General features: G+C 41.4%; 1 protein-coding gene across 1 annotated transcript in view; it reads left to right on the top strand.

The window, feature by feature from the left end:
* The first annotated feature begins 465 nt into the window (after nt 1-465).
* Nucleotides 466-19407, top strand: part of LOC121576872 (cAMP-specific 3',5'-cyclic phosphodiesterase 4D) — a 159419-nt gene continuing 140477 nt past the window's right edge. The window contains exons 1-2 of the mRNA XM_045223527.1: nt 466-637; nt 14172-14240. Coding sequence (XP_045079462.1) covers nt 14220-14240 — 21 coding nt within the window. The 5' untranslated portion in view covers nt 466-637; nt 14172-14219. The remainder of the gene's footprint in view (nt 638-14171; nt 14241-19407) is intronic.

Genomic DNA, 19407 nt, shown 5'->3' with positions numbered 1-19407 from the left:
GCCATATTGCCACTCCCTAGTAGGAGCAGTCCTCCATAGGAATGAATGGAATTGTACAGTATTTCAACTAAATGTTTCAAGGACAAAATTACATGTATTTCAGTATATTTTTTGTTGTAGTGGGGACAGTAACATTAGTAATCTACAAAAAAATATACTTTAAAGAGTTAATATTTTTTCCCCCATTAAAACATTATTTTTTTTAGCTCACATAATATAATTTACAAGTACGCATTAAGTTGTCTGTAATAGAATACACGTGGAAAAAACGAATGTAGACAATAATAAATGCATTTATACAGCAAAAAAATAAAATAATGTATAACGTTGGGGAGTGCCAAGATGGAGGCGCGGAGGCTTCAACACAGCGCCCCAAATTAGTTATCTAGTGTATATATAACGTATTGGTTGCACGCTTACATTGTTTACATCCACAAACATTTCCTGGCATGTGACTGAATCAACGTCATTCTCAACGAAAGCAGCATTCACAGAGTTTGAAGTCTAAGTAAAAGCAATAAAATGTATGATAAAGACAACGACCTTCAATGAAGAGACTAGAACTACATATTCCTTCATAACCTGAAATTGACGTGGCTTTCCTCTCTGAAATACTCAAGAAGTCGAGCGACCAAAGGTAAGAAAGTGAAACTTTTCAAAGATGTTTCTCTACGGCGCGAGACTTTAAAAAGTAACATTTCGAAAACAGGCAGTGAAATGTGCGATTTGTATTCGGCAAGGAACTAAATCAAATATGTTTTGATTATAATTGAAAAAAATGTACTTAAGTGTAGGGGGAATAACTCCACAGTGGCTATTTTAAACGCTTTTAATTTCAAAATAAGTCTTACGCTAACTGTGGAAAGATTAGCCTACTTGCCCTAATCAATCTGGCAGGTGTGTCACTTGTGTGTCTTGTTTTCTTTAACCAGTTGTTTATATTTGTCAACATTCTCATGGTATTTTAATAAGGTTGCAATATAGACTTATAGGTCCAATAATTAATTCGTATCTTTATTCTGTATATTGTTCGATTATTTCTTGGTATAGGCCTAGTTATAAATTAATTAGGCATCATTGTAACTGATCGTCAATTTATAGTAGCCTAGTGAAATCAATTTATTTCGAAACTAGTCTTCAGGAAACGTATCCTTTAATATCTGTTCCTTCCATGTAACTTGTGCCACATTATTGTTCAGGCTACTTAAATTGAGAGATTCTGTTAAATTAAGAGACTTTAGATTGTGCAAGCATAACATGGATGATTTATATTTGGCAATATGTTGTTTGTTTGAAGACTGTTTAGATTGTGTACTGAATGTAATACATTTTTATGAACAGCTCTTAAGTGCTGTTTTGAAGTCATACATTACCATATGAATTTGGAATGCATTTCCTGAAAATATTTATACATTCCCTCTCTCCCCCTCCTCTCTTTATCATCCCCTTTCTGTTCCTCTCTGTCTGCTTCCTTTTGATCTCTATTTCCCTCTGTAGTTCTCTCGCTCCATCTTGTCCTCTCTCTCTCTCTCACACACACAAACACACACTTACATTTTAGTAATCTAAAAGTCAAGTGCGAGTGTTAGTTCACGAAAGGCTGCAAGTGTTCGTTCACAAACCTTCTGCTGATTGAGTATAAACAGAAGGTCCTCAGCCTCTGCTGGAGTTTGTATGCAGTGCAAAGAAACTAAAGCCCAGATTTGTAACCTATTGTAACTCTGTATCCCATTCAGACATTTAATGTAGCTATTCTGCTCATTTAGTGATGGGTATGCAGTGTGGGACAGCATGGTCTGTGGTATGTCCCTGTGCATCCTGTACAAACATTGGGAGCTTGAGCACTGTTTTGACAAGCACTTTACAAATAAAGTTGATTATTTTTATGAAGTTGTTTATACAGTAGTAGGTCAGGCAAAAGGGCAATTCCATGGTATTGGAATTACGGTTTTTGTATACCAAACAAAAACCATTGATTTCAAAGTTTAACAAACCAAAGAATGCTATGCACAAGGACTCTTAAAAAAAAAAAAGATATTCCACTTAAAATTTTACAAAAACACATTTACAGGAAGAACTGTGCAGATACAAAGTGTGGTAACAGAATAAAACAGAGGGAGATTTTAGTGTAATTCTGTTACCAAACGGCATCTGCACAGTTTTTCCAGTAAATGTTTTTATTTTTATTTACTGTGTAAACTGTTCAAAGTTGTCATTGTGCATAGAGTTGTATGGTTTGTAAAAAAAAATTGAATCAATGTTTTATGTTTGGCATACATTTTCAAATTAAAACTCAGTCTCAGCATAATTCCGTTACCGTTTCCCAGTACAACACAATGCCACAGATGTCTCAAGTTTTGAGGGAGCGTGTAATTGGCATGCTGACTGCAGTAATGTCCACCAGAGCTGTTGCCAGAGAATTTTATGTTCATTTCTCTACCATAAGCCGCCTCCAACATCGTTTTAGAGAATTTGGCGGTATGTCCAACCGGCCTCACAACCACGTGTAACCACGCCAGCCCAGGACCTCCACATCTGGCTTCTTGACCTGTGGGATCTGTCTGTAATAAATCTCTTTTGTGGGGGAAAAACTCATTCTGATTGGCTGGGCCTGGCTGCCAAGTGGGTGGGCCTATGCCCTCCCAGGCCCAACCATGGCTGCACCCCTGCCCAGTCATGTGAAATCCATAGATTAAGGCCTAATTAATTTATTTCAATTGATTGATTTCCTCATATGAACTGTAATTCAGTAAAATCTTTGAAATTGTTGCTTTTATATTTTTGTTCAGTATACAATGCACAGTATATGATAGTCTTCTGAGAAAGATGACCTACATTGACTCGGTACCAGCACTCCTTGTAAATAGTCTCGTTATTGTTATTTTATTGTTTTACTATTTCCTTTTTAATTTTTTGCAAATGTTTCTAACTTTTTAACTCTGCATTGTTCGGAGAGGGCTCATAAGTAAGCATTTCACAGTAAAGTCTACACATGTTGTATTCGGTGCAAGTGACAAATAATGTGGTTTGATTTGATCTGAAAGATTACCTTGTTTGTCCTCTAGATGGGGGGCTATTACTTTTCAACAGATTCTCCCCCGTGTGACAGTCTAGATGTTTTATGAAGAGAGAAATGTATTTGGTTTCATTGGAGCTACAGTATCAGATTCCGTTAGCAGACACTACTTGGAAATTGATGTCAAACACAAAACTGCAGGCTTTGATTTGATACAGAGATGTAATGTGGGAAACTAAACAACAATATACATTGCCTACAGAAAGTATTCACACCCCTTGACTTTTTCCACATTTTGTTGTGTTACAGCCTGAATTAAAAATGTATTACATTGAGATTTTGTGTCACTGGCCTACACAAATAACCCATAATTACAGTGGAATTATATTTTTAGAAATTAATAGAAAATGAAATGCTGAAATGTCTTAAGTCAATAAGTATTCAAACCATTTGTTATGGCAAGCCTAAATAAGTTCAGGAGTAAACATTTTATTAACAAGTCCCATAATAAGTTGCATGGACTCTGTGTGCAATAATAGTGTTTAACATGGGTTTTGAATGACTACCTAATCTCTGTACCCCACACATACAATTATCTGTAAGGTCCCTCAGTCAAGTAATGAATTTCAAACACAGATTCAACCACAAAGACCAGGGAGGTTCCCCAATGTCTTGCAAAGAAGGGCACCTATTGGGAAATTGATTTTGTTTTTAAAGCAGACATATCCCTTTGAGCATGGTGAAGTTGATTAATTACACTTTGGATGGTGTATAAATACACACAACCACTACAAAGATACAGGCGTCCTTCCTAACTCAGTTGCCGGAGATGAAGTAAACCGCTCAGGGATTTCACCAAGGGTGACTTTAAAACAGTTACAGAGTTTAATGGCTGTGATAGGAGTAAACTGAGAATGGATCAACAACATTGCATTTACTCCACAATACTAACCTAATTGAGAGAGTGAAGAGAAGGAAGCCTGTACAGAATAAAAATATTCCAAAACATGCATCCTGATTGAAATAAGGCACTAAAGTAAAACTGCCAGAAATTTGGCAAAGAAATTAACTTTATGTCCTAAATACAAAGTGTTATGTTTGGGGCAAATCCAACACAACACATCACTGAGTACCGCTCTTCATATTTTCAAGCATGGTGGTGGCTGCATCATGTTATGGGTATGCTTGTCATCTGCAAGGACTAGGGAGTCTTTTTTAGGATAAAAATAAACAGAATAGAGCTAAACACAGGCAAAATCCTAGAGGAAAACCTGGTTGTCTGCTATCCAACATACTGGGAGACAAATTCACTTTTCAGCAGGACAATAACCTAAAACACAAGGCCAAATATACACCGGAGTTGCTTACCAAGACGTCATTGAATGTTCCTGAGCGGCTTAGTTACAGTTTTGACTTAAATCGGCTTTAAAATCTATGGCTGTCTAGCAATGATCAACATCCAACTTGACAGAGCATTATTTTTTTAATATATTGTACAACCCAGGTGTGCAAAGTTCTTAGACTTACCCAGGAAGACTCACAGCTGTAATCGCTGCCAAGGGCGTGAATTTCATTTTCAATAAATTTGCTAAACTGTCTAATAATATGTTTTCACTGTCATTATGGGGTAGTGTGTGTGTGTGTGTGTGTAGATGATGGGTGAGGGGAAAACAAGTATTTAATTAATTTTGAATTCAGGCTGTAATACTTTCTTAAGGCACTGTAAATGCTTGGTACGATAATACTGTATTTTACATACAGTTGATGTCGGAAGTTTACAAACAGTGGGGAAAAAATGTATTTAGTCAGCCACCAATTGTGCAAGTTCTCCCACTTAAAAAGATGAGAGAGGCCTGTAATTTTCATCATAGGTACACGTCAACTATGACAGACAAATTGAGAAAAAAAAATCCAGAAAATCACATTGTAGGATTTTTAATGAATTTATTTGCAAATTATGGTGGAAAATAAGTATTTGGTCACCTACAAACAAGCAAGATTTCTGGCTCTCACAGACCTGTAACTTCTTCTTTAAGAGGCTCCTCTGTCCTCCACTCGTTACCTGTAATAATGGCACCTGTTTGAACTTGTTATCAGTATAAAAGACACCTGTCCACAACCTCAAACAGTCACACTCCAAACTCCACTATGACCAAGACCAAAGAGCTGTCAAAGGACACCAGAAACAAAAGTGTAGACCTGCACCAGGCTGGGAAGACTGAATCTGCAATAGGTAAGCAGCTTGGTTTGAAGAAATCAACTGTGGGAGCAATTATTAGGAAATAGAAGACATACAAGACCACTGATAATCTCCCTCGATCTGGGGCTCCACGCAAGATCTCACCCCGTGGGGTCAAAATGATCACAAGAACGGTGAGCAAAAATCCCAGAACCACACGGGGGGACCTAGTGAATGACCTGCAGAGAGCTGGGACCAAAGTAACAAAGCCTACCATCAGTAACACACTATGCCGCCAGGGACTCAAATCCTGCAGTGCCAGACGTGTCCCCCTGCTTAAGCCAGTACATGTCCAGGCCCGTCTGAAGTTTGCTAGAGTGCATTTGGATGATCCAGAAGAGGATTGGGAGAATGTCATATGGTCAGATGAAACCAAAATAGAACTTTTTGGTAAAAACTCAACTCGTCGTGTTTGGAGGACAAAGAATGCTGAGTTGCATCCAAATAACACCATACCTACTGTGAAGCATGGGGTGGAAACATCATGCTTTGGGGCAGTTTTTCTGCAAAGGGACCAGGACGACTGATCCGTGTAAAGGAAAGAATGAATGGGGCCATGTATCGTGAGATTTTGAGTGAAAACCTCCTTCCATCAGCAAGGGCATTGAAGATGAAACGTGGCTGGGTCTTTCAGCATGACAATGATCCCAAACACACCACCCGGGCAACGAAGGAGTGGCTTCGTAAGAAGCATTTCAAGGTCCTGGAGTGGCCTAGCCAGTCTCCAGATCTCAACCCCATGGAAAATCTTTGGAGGGAGTTGAAAGTCCGTGTTGCCCAGCGACAGCCCCAAAACATCACTGCTCTAGAGGAGATCTGCATGGAGGAATGGGCCAAAATACCAGCAACAGTGTGTGAAAACCTTGTGAAGACTTAGAGAAAACGTTTGACCTGTGTCATTGCCAACAAAGGGTATATAACAAAGTATTGAGAAACTTTAGTTATTGACCAAATACTTACTTTCCACCATAATATGCAAATAAATTCATAAAAAATCCTACAATGTGATTTTCTGGAAATAAAATTCTCATTTTGTCTGTCATAGTTGACGTGTACCTATGATGAAAATTACAGGCCTCTCATCTTTTTAAGTGGGAGACCTTGCACAATTGGTGGCTGACTAAATACTATTTCCCCCCACTGTACACTTAGGTTGGACTCATTAAAACTGTTAACAAACTATAGTTTTCGCAAGTTGGTTACGACATCTACTTTGTGCATGACACAAGTAATTTTTCCAACAATTGTTTACAGAGATTATTTCACTTATAATTCAATGTATCACAATTCCAGTGGGTCAGAAGTTTACATAGACTTGTTGACTGTGCCTTTTAAACAGCTTGGAAAATTCCAGAAAATGATGTCATGGCTTTAGAAGCTTCTGATAGGCTAATTGACATAATTTGAGTCAATTGGAGGTGTACCTGTGGATGTATTTCAAGGCCTACCTTCAAATATCAGTGCCTCTTTGCTTGACATCATGGGAAAATCAAAAGAAATCAGCCAAGACCTCAGAAAAAAAATTGTAGACCTCCACAAGTCTGGTTCATCCTTGGGAGCAATTTCCAAACGCCTGAAGGTACCACGTTCATCTGTACAAACAATAGTATGCAAGTATAAACACCATGGGACCATGCAGCCGTCATACCGCTCAGGAAGGTCTCCTAGAGATGAACATACTTTGGTGTGAAAAGTGCAAATCAATCCCAGAACAACAGCAAAGGACCTTGTGAAGATGCTGGAGGAAACCGGTACAAAAGTATCTATATCCACAGTAAAACGAGTTCTATATCGACATAACCTGAAAGGACGCTCAGCAAGGAAGAAGCCACTGCTCTAAAACCGCCATAAAAAAGCCAGACTATGGTTTGCAACTGCACATGGGGAAAAATATCGTACTTTTTTTGAGAAATGTCCTCTGGTCTGATGAAACAAAAATAGAACTGTTTGGCCATAATGACCAACGTTATGTTTGGAGGAAAAAGGGGAGTGCTTGCAAGCCGAAGAACACCATCCCAACCGTGAAGCACGGGGATGGCAGCATCATGCTGTGGGGGTGCTTTGCTGCAGGAGGGACTGGTGCACTTCACAAAATAGATGGCATCACGAGGAAGGACAATTATGTGGATATATTGAAGCAACATATCAAGACATCAGTCAGGAAGTTAAAGCTTGGTCGCAAATGGGTCTTCCAAATGGACAATGACCCCAAGCATACTTCCAAAGTTGTGGCAAAATGGCTTAAGGACAACAAAGTCAACGTATTGGAGTGGCCATCACAAAGCCCTGACCTCAATCCTATAGAACATTTGTGGGCAGAACTGAAAAAATGTGTGTGAGCAAGGAGATCTACAAACCTGACTCCGTTACACCAGCTCTGTCAGGAGGAATGGGCCAAAATTCACCCAACTTATTGTGGGAAGCTTGTGGAAGGCTACCCGAAACGTTTGACCCAAGTTAAACAATTTAAAGGCAAAGCTACCAAATACTAATTGGGTGTATGTAAACTTCTGACCCACTGGGAATGTGATGAAATCAATAAAAGCTAAAATAAATCATTCTCTCTACTATTCTCTACTATACTTAAAATAAAGTGGTGATCCTAACTGACCTAAGACAGGGAATCTTTACTAGGATTAAATGTCAGGAATTGTGAAAAACTGAGTTTAAATGTATTTGGCTAAGGTGTATGTAAACTTCCGACTTCAACTGTAACTTGCGTTACTTAGCGTGGCATAGTACGGAGGGCACTGTTTAGAACATGGTCATTTCAGTGCCAATCTTAGGGTGTTGTTGCTTATGTTGTCTTATCACAGACCAAACTTTATGATACACATGTGTCTTTTGCTTAGGGACAATTCTATTTGACTTTAAACCTTATTGATATTGGGATTGGCTTGGCTAACTTAGTTCAACCAACATTTGTATCTATCCTTTGTAGTCATACAGTATCCAAAGATTATGTGAATGTTTGTCCCGCTTTTAAGTCAAGACATTGTGCATGTTTTGCAGTTCTTATCATCTTCTTCTAAAGATTGACATGCTGAGGTTAGGCCTGTTAGGAATTAACAAGCGTATCTGCTGTGAAACAGAGAACTTCAAAAGAGTTCCGGTGTGTATTTTTATGACACCTGATTGTGGATGTTAGTATGGGGCCTGTGCAGTTGTTATAAGGGTTAAAGAGAGCATGGTTAATATTTTAAGAGCGCGTTCAGTAAAGGGATAGGCATGAGTACTCGAACAGACGTCAAAGCTCGATCTTTAACCAGAGATCACTTTTTCTTTCTCAAATCTTTAGAACTATTTTGTGGCTGCCTGTCTTGAAGACTACATTAATTTGCTTTGACTCTAGTGTTCCATTTGTACATGTGGATTTGCGGGGCACAACAAAAAAAGAAACCAAGCCAAGCATCACACAGTTTCTCTCCCTAAATTCCCTTTCCCCTCCATGTCTCATTTACTCAATTGTCCTGACCGCGCCCTACACAAACGCGTGCTGAGTGCACACACAAGTTCCCGTTAGGCCTACAGAAATAAAATGCCTATAAAAACCTATCAATACACAAGCTACATTCCATGCTAAATGACAACAGTTTTGTCACAAATTCAAAATCGACTGGTTGATTGAAGTAGGAAAGTATGTCTTCCAACAATGAGCTGCAGTTTTTGAATAATTGCGCCTAGTCTATTTTCCGATGTCATGGATGTAATTCATCACCATGCATTGTTCAATGTGGAATTGTTAATCCATTTAGAAAATTCCAAAGAACAGGCAGTATAAACTAAATCCAACGTCTGTATATGGAAAAGAAGACCGATGAGTTTTTAACCCTGAATTTCTTTTCTTTCAACTCTCCAAATTGAGCCACGTTTCAAATGATCACTATTTGAGAATAACTTCCAGACTCGAGATGCGCATCACTTCGCACTTTTTCATTTGGAAAAATATTCTGTTCTATTTTATTTTGATACATTACATCATGTTTTATTTTATTTTTTACTATAAAATAGATGACTCTGATAAGGGCTCAGGAAATAAGATTGTTTTGTCTGTTAAATTAATAAAGCAAGTTTATGCCATTACTCAGCCATAGGCTTCTACAAGCAAGCGCCACTGCTGAGGTTACTGCCTTTTTGAAGATTGTTCCACGATATAATATAACCAGTTGATATTAAGGTTTCTATAAATTAACCTTAAATGGCACTTGCCAAGAAACTGAAGATCTCGTACAACGCTGTGAACTATTCCCTTCACAGAACAGCGCAAACTGGCTCTAACCAGAATATAAAGGAGTGGGAGGCCCCGGTGCACAACTGAGCAAGAGGACAAATACATTAGAGTTGCAAAGAAAAAGCCATATCTCAGACTGCCCATCTTAATCTTTTATTTTTATTGGCCAGTCTGAGATATGTTTTTTTCTTTGCAACTCTGCTTAGGTCAGCATCCCTGAGTCGCCTCTTCACTGTTGACGTTGAAACTGGTGTTTTGCTGGTACTATTTAATGAAGCTGCCAGTTGAGGACCTGTGAGGTGCCTGTTTCTCAAACTAGACACTAATGTATTTGTCCTCTTGCTCAGTTGTGCACTGGGGCCTCCCACTCCTCTTTCTATTCTGGTTAGAGCCAGTTTGCGCTGTTCTGTGAAGGGAGTAGTACACAGCGTTGTACGAGATCTTCAGTTCCTTGGCATTTTCTCGCATGGAATAGCCTTCATTTCTCAGAACAAGAATAGACTGACGAGTTTCAGAAGAAAGTTATTTGTTTCTGGCCATTTTGAGCCTGTAATCGAACCCACAATTGCTGATGCTCCAGATACTCAACTAGTCTCAAGAAGGCCAGCTATTTTAATGGACAAAAAAATTGCTTTTCTTTCGAAAACAAGGACATTTCTAAGTGACCCCAAACGTTTGAACAGTAGTGTATATATTCTTAATTCCATTCCTTACTTAGATTTGTGTGTATTGTGTATATGTTGTGAAATTGTTAGATATTACTTGTTAGATATTACTGCACTGTCGGAGCTAGAAGCAAAAGCATTTCGCTGCACCCGCAATATCATCTGCTAAACACGTGTATATGACAAATAAAATTTGATTTGATTTGGTGGTCTGTGTCTTTGTCAATAACAGCTGGTGCGCAATCTCTAATATTAAGGAAGGCTTGAGGTTTTGCTCGCCTGAGGTAAAGTACCTCATGATAAGCTGTAGACCACACTATCTACCAATAGTTTTTTTCATCTATATTTTTCGTAGCTGTCTATTTACCACCACAAACCGATGCTGGCACTAAGACCGCACTCAACGAGCTGTATAAGGTCATAAGCAAACAAGAAAATGTTCATCCAGAAGCGGCGCTCCTAGTGGCCGGGGACTTTAATGCAGGAAAACTTAGGTAAAACAGATTAACTTTTTACCAGCATGTCACGTGCAACCAGAGGAAAAAAAAAACTCTAGACCACCTTTACTCCACACACAGAGACGCGTACAAAGCTCTGCCTCGCCCTCCATTTGGCAAATCTGACCATAATTCTATCCTCCTGCTTATAATCAAAAACTAAAGCAGGAAGTACCAGTGACTAGCTCAATATGGAAGTGCTCAGATGACGCGGATGCTAAGCAACAGGACTGTTTTGCTAGCACAGACTGGAATATGTTCTGGGATTCATCCAATGGCATTGAGGAGTATACCACATCAGTCACTGGCTTCATCAATAAGTGCATCGATGATGTCGTCCCCACAGTGACCGTACGTACATATCCCAACCAGAATGAATGAATTAATCAATCAATCAGTCAATCAAATGTATTTATAAAGCCCTTTTTACATCAGCAGATGTCACAAAGTGCTATACAGAAACCCATCCTAAAACCCCAAACAGCAAGCAATGGAGATGTAGAAGCACGGTGGCTAGGAAAAACTCCCTAGAAAGGAAGAAACCTAGAGAGGAACCAGGCTCTGAGGGGTGGCCAGTCCCCTTCTGGCTGTGCCGGGTGGAGATTATAACAGTACATGGCTATTAAGGCCAGATTTTTCTCCAAGATGTTCAAACGTTCATAGATGATCAGCAGGGTCAAAAAAAATCACAGTGGTTGAGGTTGCAACAGGTCAGTACATCAGGAGTAAATGTCACTTGGCTTTTCATAGCCGGGCATTTAGAGATTGAAATAGCAGGTGCGGTAGAGCGAGCGAGTTGAAAACTGCAGGTCTGGGACAAGGTAGCACGTCCGGTGAACAGGTCAAGCAAGGTTCCATAGCTGCAGGTAGAAGAGTTGAAACTGGAACAGCAGCACGACCAGGTGGACTGGGGACAGCAAGGAGTCATCAGGCCAGGTAGTCCTGAGGCATGGTCCTAGGGCTCAGGTCCTCCGGGGAGAGAGGGAGAGAGAGCGAATTAGAGAGAGCATACTTAAGTTCACACAGGACACCGAATAAGACAGGAGAATAACACCAGATATAACAGACTGACCTTAGCCCCCCGGCTCGCTTCGAGGCAAGCAACACTGAAGCATGAATGAGAGCACCAGCTGTTCCAGACGACTATGTAATCACGCTTATGTGAGTAAGACGTTTAAACAGGTCAACATTCCCAAGGCCGCAGGGCCAGACGGATTACCAGGACGTGTACTCAGAGCATGCATGGACCAACTGGCAAGTGTCTTCACTGACATTTTCAACCTCTCCCTGACCGAGTCTGTAATACCTACATGTTTCAAGCAATCCACCATAGTCCCTGTACCGAAGAATGCCAAGGTAACCTGCCTAAATGACTACCGCCACGCCTGTAGCCATGAAGTGCTTTGAAAGGCTGGTCATGGCTCACATCAACACAATCATCCTGGAAACCCTAGACCCAATCCAATTCGCATACCACCCAAACAGATCCACAGACGACGTAATCTGTTGCACTCCACACTGCCCTTTCCTACCTGGACAAAAGGAACACCTATGTGAGAATGCTGTTCATTGACTACAGCTCAGAGTTCAACACCATAGTGCCCACAAAGCTCATCACTAAGCTAAGGACCTTGGGTCTAAACACCTCCCTCTGCAACTGGATCCTGGACTCCCTTACGGGCCGCCCCCATGTTGTAAGGGTAGACAACAACACATCTGCCACGCAGATCCTCAACACTGGGGCCCCTCAGGGATGCGTGCTTAGTCCACTCCTGTACTGCCTGTTCCCCCACGACTGCGTGGCCAAGCATGACTCCAACACCATCAAGTTTGCCGACGACACAACGGTGGTAGGCCTGATCACCGACAACGATGAGACAGCCTATAGGGAGGAGGTCAGAGACCTGGCCGTGTGGTTCCAGGACAACAACCTCTCCCTCAATGTCAACAAGACAAAGGAGATGATCGTAAACTACAAGGAGGGCCGTACACGCTCCCATTCTCATCGACGGGGCTGTTGTGGAGTGGGTCGAGAGCTTCAAGTTCCTTGGTGTCCACGTCAACAACAATCTATCATGGTCCAAACACACCAAGACAGTCGTGAAGAGGGCACGACAATGCATATTCCCCCTCAGCAGACTGAAAAGATTTGGCATGGGTCCCCAGATCCTCAAAAAGTTATATAGCTGCACCATCGATGGCATCCTGACTGGTTGCATCACCGCCTGGTATGGAAACTGCTCGGCATCCGACTGTAATGCGCTACAGAGGGTAGTGCGTATGGCCCAGTACATCACTGGGGCCAAGCTTCCTGCCATCCAGGACCTCTAAACTAGGCGGTGTCAGAGGAAGGCCCAAACAATTGTCAAAGACTCCAGCCACCCCTTACTCGCTGTTTATTATCTATGCATAGTCACTTTACCCCTACCTACATGTACATATTACCTAGACTAACCTGTACCCCTGCACATTGACTCTGTACCGGTACTCCCTGTATATAGTCTCGTTATTTTAATTTTATTGTTACTTAGTTTATTTAGTAAATATTTTCTTAACTCTTATTTTTCTTAACTGCGTTGTTGGTCAAGGGCTTGTAAGTAAGCATTTCATGGTAAGGTCTACACCTGTTGTATTTGGCGCATGTGACAAATAAAATGTGATTTTGATTTTATATAGCAAGCCACGGCCACATGACTCACTGTGTGTAGGAGCGAACCATTTTTGTGAACGGGATGGTATATCTAATACATTTAGCAATTAGGATTTGTTATCTGCAATGCTATGATAAATTAGGCTTTGTTGAGCACTGTTGGCATAGGCCTATAGATAAATGTCCACTTTTTCTCTCCCAGTGTGTGTGGGCCTTTTTACATATTTTTTGTTTTTGTTGAGTACTCAGAAAAAAATCATGCGAGTACTGGAAACGTCAAAAAATGTCAAATGCCCGTCCCTAGTTCAGTATTAGGCACTAATTGTATTATTTAAGACTAAGATAGGCTTACATGTCTTGTGATAAGTTGGTCTGCGTTTGGGATTCACAGTATATATGTATTTTCTTAAGGAGTGGGGCAGTCCCATTCCTTTCGTAATTTTTTTAGCTTTATTGAAGAGATAGTAAAATGTTGGAAGGACCTGGGAGGGTGAGTCAAAGGGCAGTGTGCCGGATTTGAACCCATGCCGACTCTGGCATACGTGTTCCGGGGTCAGTGGCTGTAAAAACTGGACCACACAGGCCACATGGGATTTGCAAGATGACATATTGACTCACATTCCAAGGAGCAATCAAATCAATGCATATCATGAATCATAGACAATATTATCATTCACTGCTATGGAAACAAGACAAAGAACAAGCCACATAGGCCCTTTTTTCATGAGGTATGTTGAGGTTCTTGAGGAATAAAGATATTCTGCACTTATAAAATATGGATTTTCTTTTGCTGCTGTATAAGTAAAGCATGAAAGATGGGGCTAGAAAATATGACAATGTATCACAACCCAACTCTCTGTTTGTCTCCCTCAGCTGCAGTCCTACCACACCGGGTGAAGGTGTCCCAGAGCTTGTGCGTCAATGTCTCGACTGTCGACAGAGGTAATTATGAGTCAAAGCTGTGTTCCCTCCCATCACACCCCCACCACTTCCCTACCTTATCGCCCTGAGAGGCTCCTTGTGTGATAAACTTGGGCGATAAGCATGAAGCATAAATCAGACGATTGTGCTGCTTGCTCTTTATTGCATCACTGCCTGTGAATTGTCTATGTGTTAATGCATCACTATCTCCGTCAAAAGTCTTGCTCAAGTATGTGTGCGATTGTGATTGTGGGTGGACTTGAAAGGCCACTCTGTCATAAAGTCTTATCTGTGCCTCCAGGGCATTCCTCACTCGTGACACAGGGCTCTGCGGTCCCAAACCACACGCACACAGCCCTCTGAACCTCTGGGGTGCAGGGTGAAATGATTTCACCAGACTCAAAGGCTCTTATGTCATCTTTGAGGTGTCGAGGAGGATTGTGTCCTCTCATGGAGGAAAATTTAAGTTATTCAGTTCTTGCTAGCATAATTAAATGGAAAAGAGAGAGGATGAGAGCTGTGAATGAATTAGGTTGAATTTATTAAGAGTCTAATTTCCATAAGTAAATAATGGTGTTTACACATGTAACACTGATGAGCCCTCCTCTTGACGCCACAGCTCATGTTCTCATTCTCAGTCGGGTTTTTCCCATTCCTGCTAATGGAATCAATTATTTTGATTATGACATTTAGTCAAGGGGCCTCCTGCTGATTTCCCCAGGAGGTGGAGCTGTAACAGAGAGTGAGACACACACACACACACACACACACTTAAAATAGTTACAGTATATGATAATTTACAGTGCCTTCAGAAAGTATTCACACCCCTTGACTTCTTTTACCTATTTTGTTGTTACAGCCTGAATTTAAAATGGATTAAATTGATATTTTTTTGTCACTGACCTACACACAATATCCCATAATGTCAAAGTGGAATTATGTTTTTAGGAATATTTACACATTTAATAAAAAATAAGAAGCTGTAATGTCTTGAGTCAATCCGTATTCAAACCCTTTGTTATGGCAAGCCTAAATAAGTTAAGGAATAAAGATTTACTTAATAAGTTGCATGGACTCACTGTGTGCGATAGTGTTTAAAATGATTTTTTTATGAGTACCTCATCTCTGAACCCCACAAATACAATTATCTGTAAGGTCCTTCAGTCAAGCAGTGAATTTCAAACACAGCTTCAACCACAAAGACCAGGGAGGTTTTCCAATGCCTCGCAAAGAAGGGCACCTACTGGTAGATGGGTAAAAATGACAAAAAAGCAGAACTTGAATATCCCTTTAAGCATGGTGAAGTTATTAACTACACTTTGGATGGTGTATCAATACACCCAGTCACAACAAAGATACAGGCATCCTTCCTCACTCAGTTGCCAGAGAGGAAGGAAACCGCTCAGGGATTTCACCATGAGGCCAATCGTGACTTTAAAACAGTTACAGAGTTGAATGGCTGTGATAGGAGTAAACTGAGGATGGATCAACAACATTGTAGTTACTCCACAATACTAACCTAAAATTGACAGAGTGAAAAGAAGAAAGCCTGTATAGTAAAAATATTCCCAAAACATGCATCCTGTTTGCAACAAGGCACTAAAGTAATACTGCAAAATAATGTGGCAAAGCAATTCACTTTTTGTCCTGAATACAAAGTGATATGTTTGAGTCAAATCCAGTACATTACTGAGGACCACTCTCGATATTTTCAAGTATAGAGGTGGCTGCATCATGTTATGGGTATGCTTGTAATCGTTAAGGACTTGGGACTTTTTCAGGATAAAAAATAAATGGAATGGAGCTAAGCACAGGCAAAATCCTCAAAGAAAACCTGACACTGGGAGATTACTTCACCTTTCAGCAGGACAATAACCTAAAACACAAGGCCTAATCTACACTGGAGTTGCTTACCAAGCAGAGTTACATTTTTTACTTAAATCTACTTGAAAATCTGTTGCCTGAAAATGGTTGTCTAGCAATGATCAACAACCAATTTGACAGAGCTTGAAGAATTTTGAAAATAATAATGGGCAAATGTTGCACAATCCTCTTAGAGGCTTACCCAGAAAGACACACAGCCGTAATTGCTGGCTTAAGGTGCTTCTACAAATATTGACTCGGGTGTGAGTACTTATGTAAATGAAATATTTCTGTATTTAACTTTCAATAGATTTGCTAAGAAAACAACATGTTTTCACTTTGTCAGTATGGGGTATTGTGTGTAGATTGTGAGAGAAAAATCAATTGAATACATTTTGAATTCAGGCTGTAACACAACAAAATGTGGAATAAGTCAAAGGGTATGAATACTTTCTGAAGGCACTGTATGTAAATCCTGCCATTCAAAACATAGCTACCAGTTGGAGTCTTTTACCCTTAGAATGCCGCAGGGGTTACAAATGCAGGTGAAGGTCCTTGCATCCTTCTGATCATTACGGTAAGCAAATGGTTCTTATCAACCTCCCCTGTGGCTGTAGTTAATTAATGTGGAGCGCACAGGTGATCTCATCTCTCGTAAGTTGTGATGACTTTATGAATCTATATTTATTTTCAGAATAAAAAGGCAGTTTCACACTTGATTGCTCCCTGTGGTAATGTCATCAGAAATGCAGCTGGGGGAAAGACAACCTAATAAAGTCAACGACTTTGCTTTAAGGGGGTGCAATGTTTGGTTTTGATAATAAATGGTGTGGAGGTGGGTTATTTGACTCTCGGCCTCTCTCTTTCTCGGTCTCGGTCTCTGTCTCTCTCTGAACCTCTCTCTTTTTGCGTGTGTGCAGCCATAGTGTTGTCACGATACCAGTATCACAATACCATATTTTCCTAGTCAAAAAATAAAACACGAAGCAGACTAAACTCTATAGTCCTTTTAAAACCTACTTTTGTAAAATATTGTGTGCTATAGCTTCCAAAATAAACAAATGTGACTCTGGGTGAAATTTAGTCCGCTTCATGTTTTACTTCCTAAGTGACAACACTGTGTGGGTGTGTATGTGTGTCTTATTGAGGGTGTGTGCGTGTGTATTGTTTGAACGTTACAGGGCAGATGGGAGCACAGTCAGTCTTCAGTGCCACTCTGTGCATAGCACTTCCCAGTGGGCCCGCATGGTTTAAAGTCTCTCTGCTGTCACAAAGCCACGGCACATCAAGGGAAGTCTCACTGTCTGTACTTCCCCATCAGAGCCAAAAACATTCACTGTACCAAGAACAGACAGAATGGCATACTGTGAAGCATCTGGTGTCCTCCATTACCCTGAACCATGATCTTATTATTGTAGGGGTGATAGCCCGCACAATAGATAGACATTGATTGAAGCTCAATGTTAAATATCTAAACCAATATGACACCAATCTCGATGAAAGTTCACAAATTTACATTTTAGTCATTTAGCAGACGCTCTCAGAGCGACTTACAGTTATTGAGTGCCTACATTTTTTTTTCATACTGGCCCCCTGTGGGAATCGAACCCACAACCCTGGCGTTGCAAACGCCATGCTCTACCAACTGAGCTACATCCCTGCCGGCCATTCCCTCCCCTACCCTGGACGACACTGTGCCAATTGTGCGCCGCCCCATGGGTCAAATCAACGTGATTGGAGGTGCACAACACACTCCCCGCCTCTCGTCATGAGCCGTCCGGCCGTTACCGACAACCACATACCAGATTTCTTAACAGGGTCATTAGCAATTTATTTTTAAGAGTATTTATTGCGCCGACCTAGCTCAAATTCTAGACATCGGATTAAAGAGACTATAGCGTCCATAAAGTGACCATTGAATTTAAAAAATGCTAGATTGACAAAATGTCTAGGTGCAACAGTTTTTATTACATTTATAATTTATCGCTCTCACATTCTCATTTCTGTCCGTTAAGAACCAACGATGTGTTATATCTAGCCTAGTTGTAAAAGAACGGACATCTGCACAGTTTCACATTGAACATCACTCTGTCGTTTAATGACATGTGCCACGCATTCTGACAACCCATTCATCCGTAACGCAGCACACTGTCGTAAACCATAACAACGTACAGTACGACGTACAGCACGTCGTACCATACATAACATTTCCCCCCCCTTTCCAAAACCAGGGACTGGTACCATATATAAAATGTCCATAGGGCAAGAACCTAGAGTGATACCTGTAAGAAATAAACATTAACCCTTAAACGGATGGACTCTCCAAACTAGCCAGTTCAGTCCATTAACCTGGAGGTTGACTAAGACACCTAACGGAGCCTAAGAATGAAAAGAGGTTAAGTAGTCCCCCAGATAAGCAGGGCGAGTTCGTGCCCCGCATAGGCCTTTCTTCCACCGTCACCGCTTGTGGCTCTGGCCCTTGGGGAACCCACAGAGGCTGGGGCTCAGGTGGTAGTGGTGGAGGAGGTCCATCCGGTGGCGTCTCTGGCCTGCATGTCTGTTTTGTGTGCCTTCGTGTTCCTTGAGGGGCAGGGGACTTTTCTGAGGCGGCTGGCGTGCCAGCGTGATCCATTGCTCATCATGAATGTGGCGGGCCCCAGTTGTCGACTGACCTGCAAGGGGTCCGACCAGAATGAGGCCATTTTGTTGCACCGCTGAGGCCGTCGGGCTCGGACCCAGTCTGACACTTGAATGATCGACTTCTTCACCCTGTGTGCCTTGTCAAAACGCTGTTTCATTGCTCTTTGGTGCCTGGTCACTGCCTGCTGTTCTTGGGTGCGCCTAGTCGCCGGTTCTGCTACTCTCTGTGTTCTGAGTCTGTCCAGTGGCAGTTCCATCTCACGACCTAGCATGAGGGATGCCGGGGAGACCTGTGTTGTTGTGTGTTTGCTTGCTCTGTAGTGCATTAGCGTTTGATTCAAAGCAGTTTGGAACGTGCACCCCTGGACCAGGTGCGCTCTGATGCCGTTCTTCAGCGTTTGGTTGAAGCGTTCCACCCCTCCGTTAGCTTGTGGGTTGTAGTAGGCCGTGCGGATGTGTTTGATTCCCTTGTTGCTGAGATATGAGGAGAACTCGGCAGAGGTTAGCTGGGGCCCATTGTCCGTGGTAAGGGTGAGGGGTAGGCCCCACCTTGTGAACAGGCTGTCTAGGATGTCCACGATGGCCTGTGCTGTGACAGTTCCGACAGGAACCACTTCTGGCCACAGAGTGGAGGTCACACCACCACCAGGAAGCGCTGATGGTGAGGGACTGCGTGTCCATGGAT

The sequence above is a fragment of the Coregonus clupeaformis genome, chromosome 11 (genome assembly GCF_020615455.1).
Source record: "Coregonus clupeaformis isolate EN_2021a chromosome 11, ASM2061545v1, whole genome shotgun sequence".
Classification (NCBI taxonomy): Eukaryota; Metazoa; Chordata; class Actinopteri; order Salmoniformes; family Salmonidae; genus Coregonus; species Coregonus clupeaformis.
The sequence above is the reverse complement of the archived record's forward strand: the minus strand, read 5'-3'. Positions and strand labels throughout refer to the sequence as shown.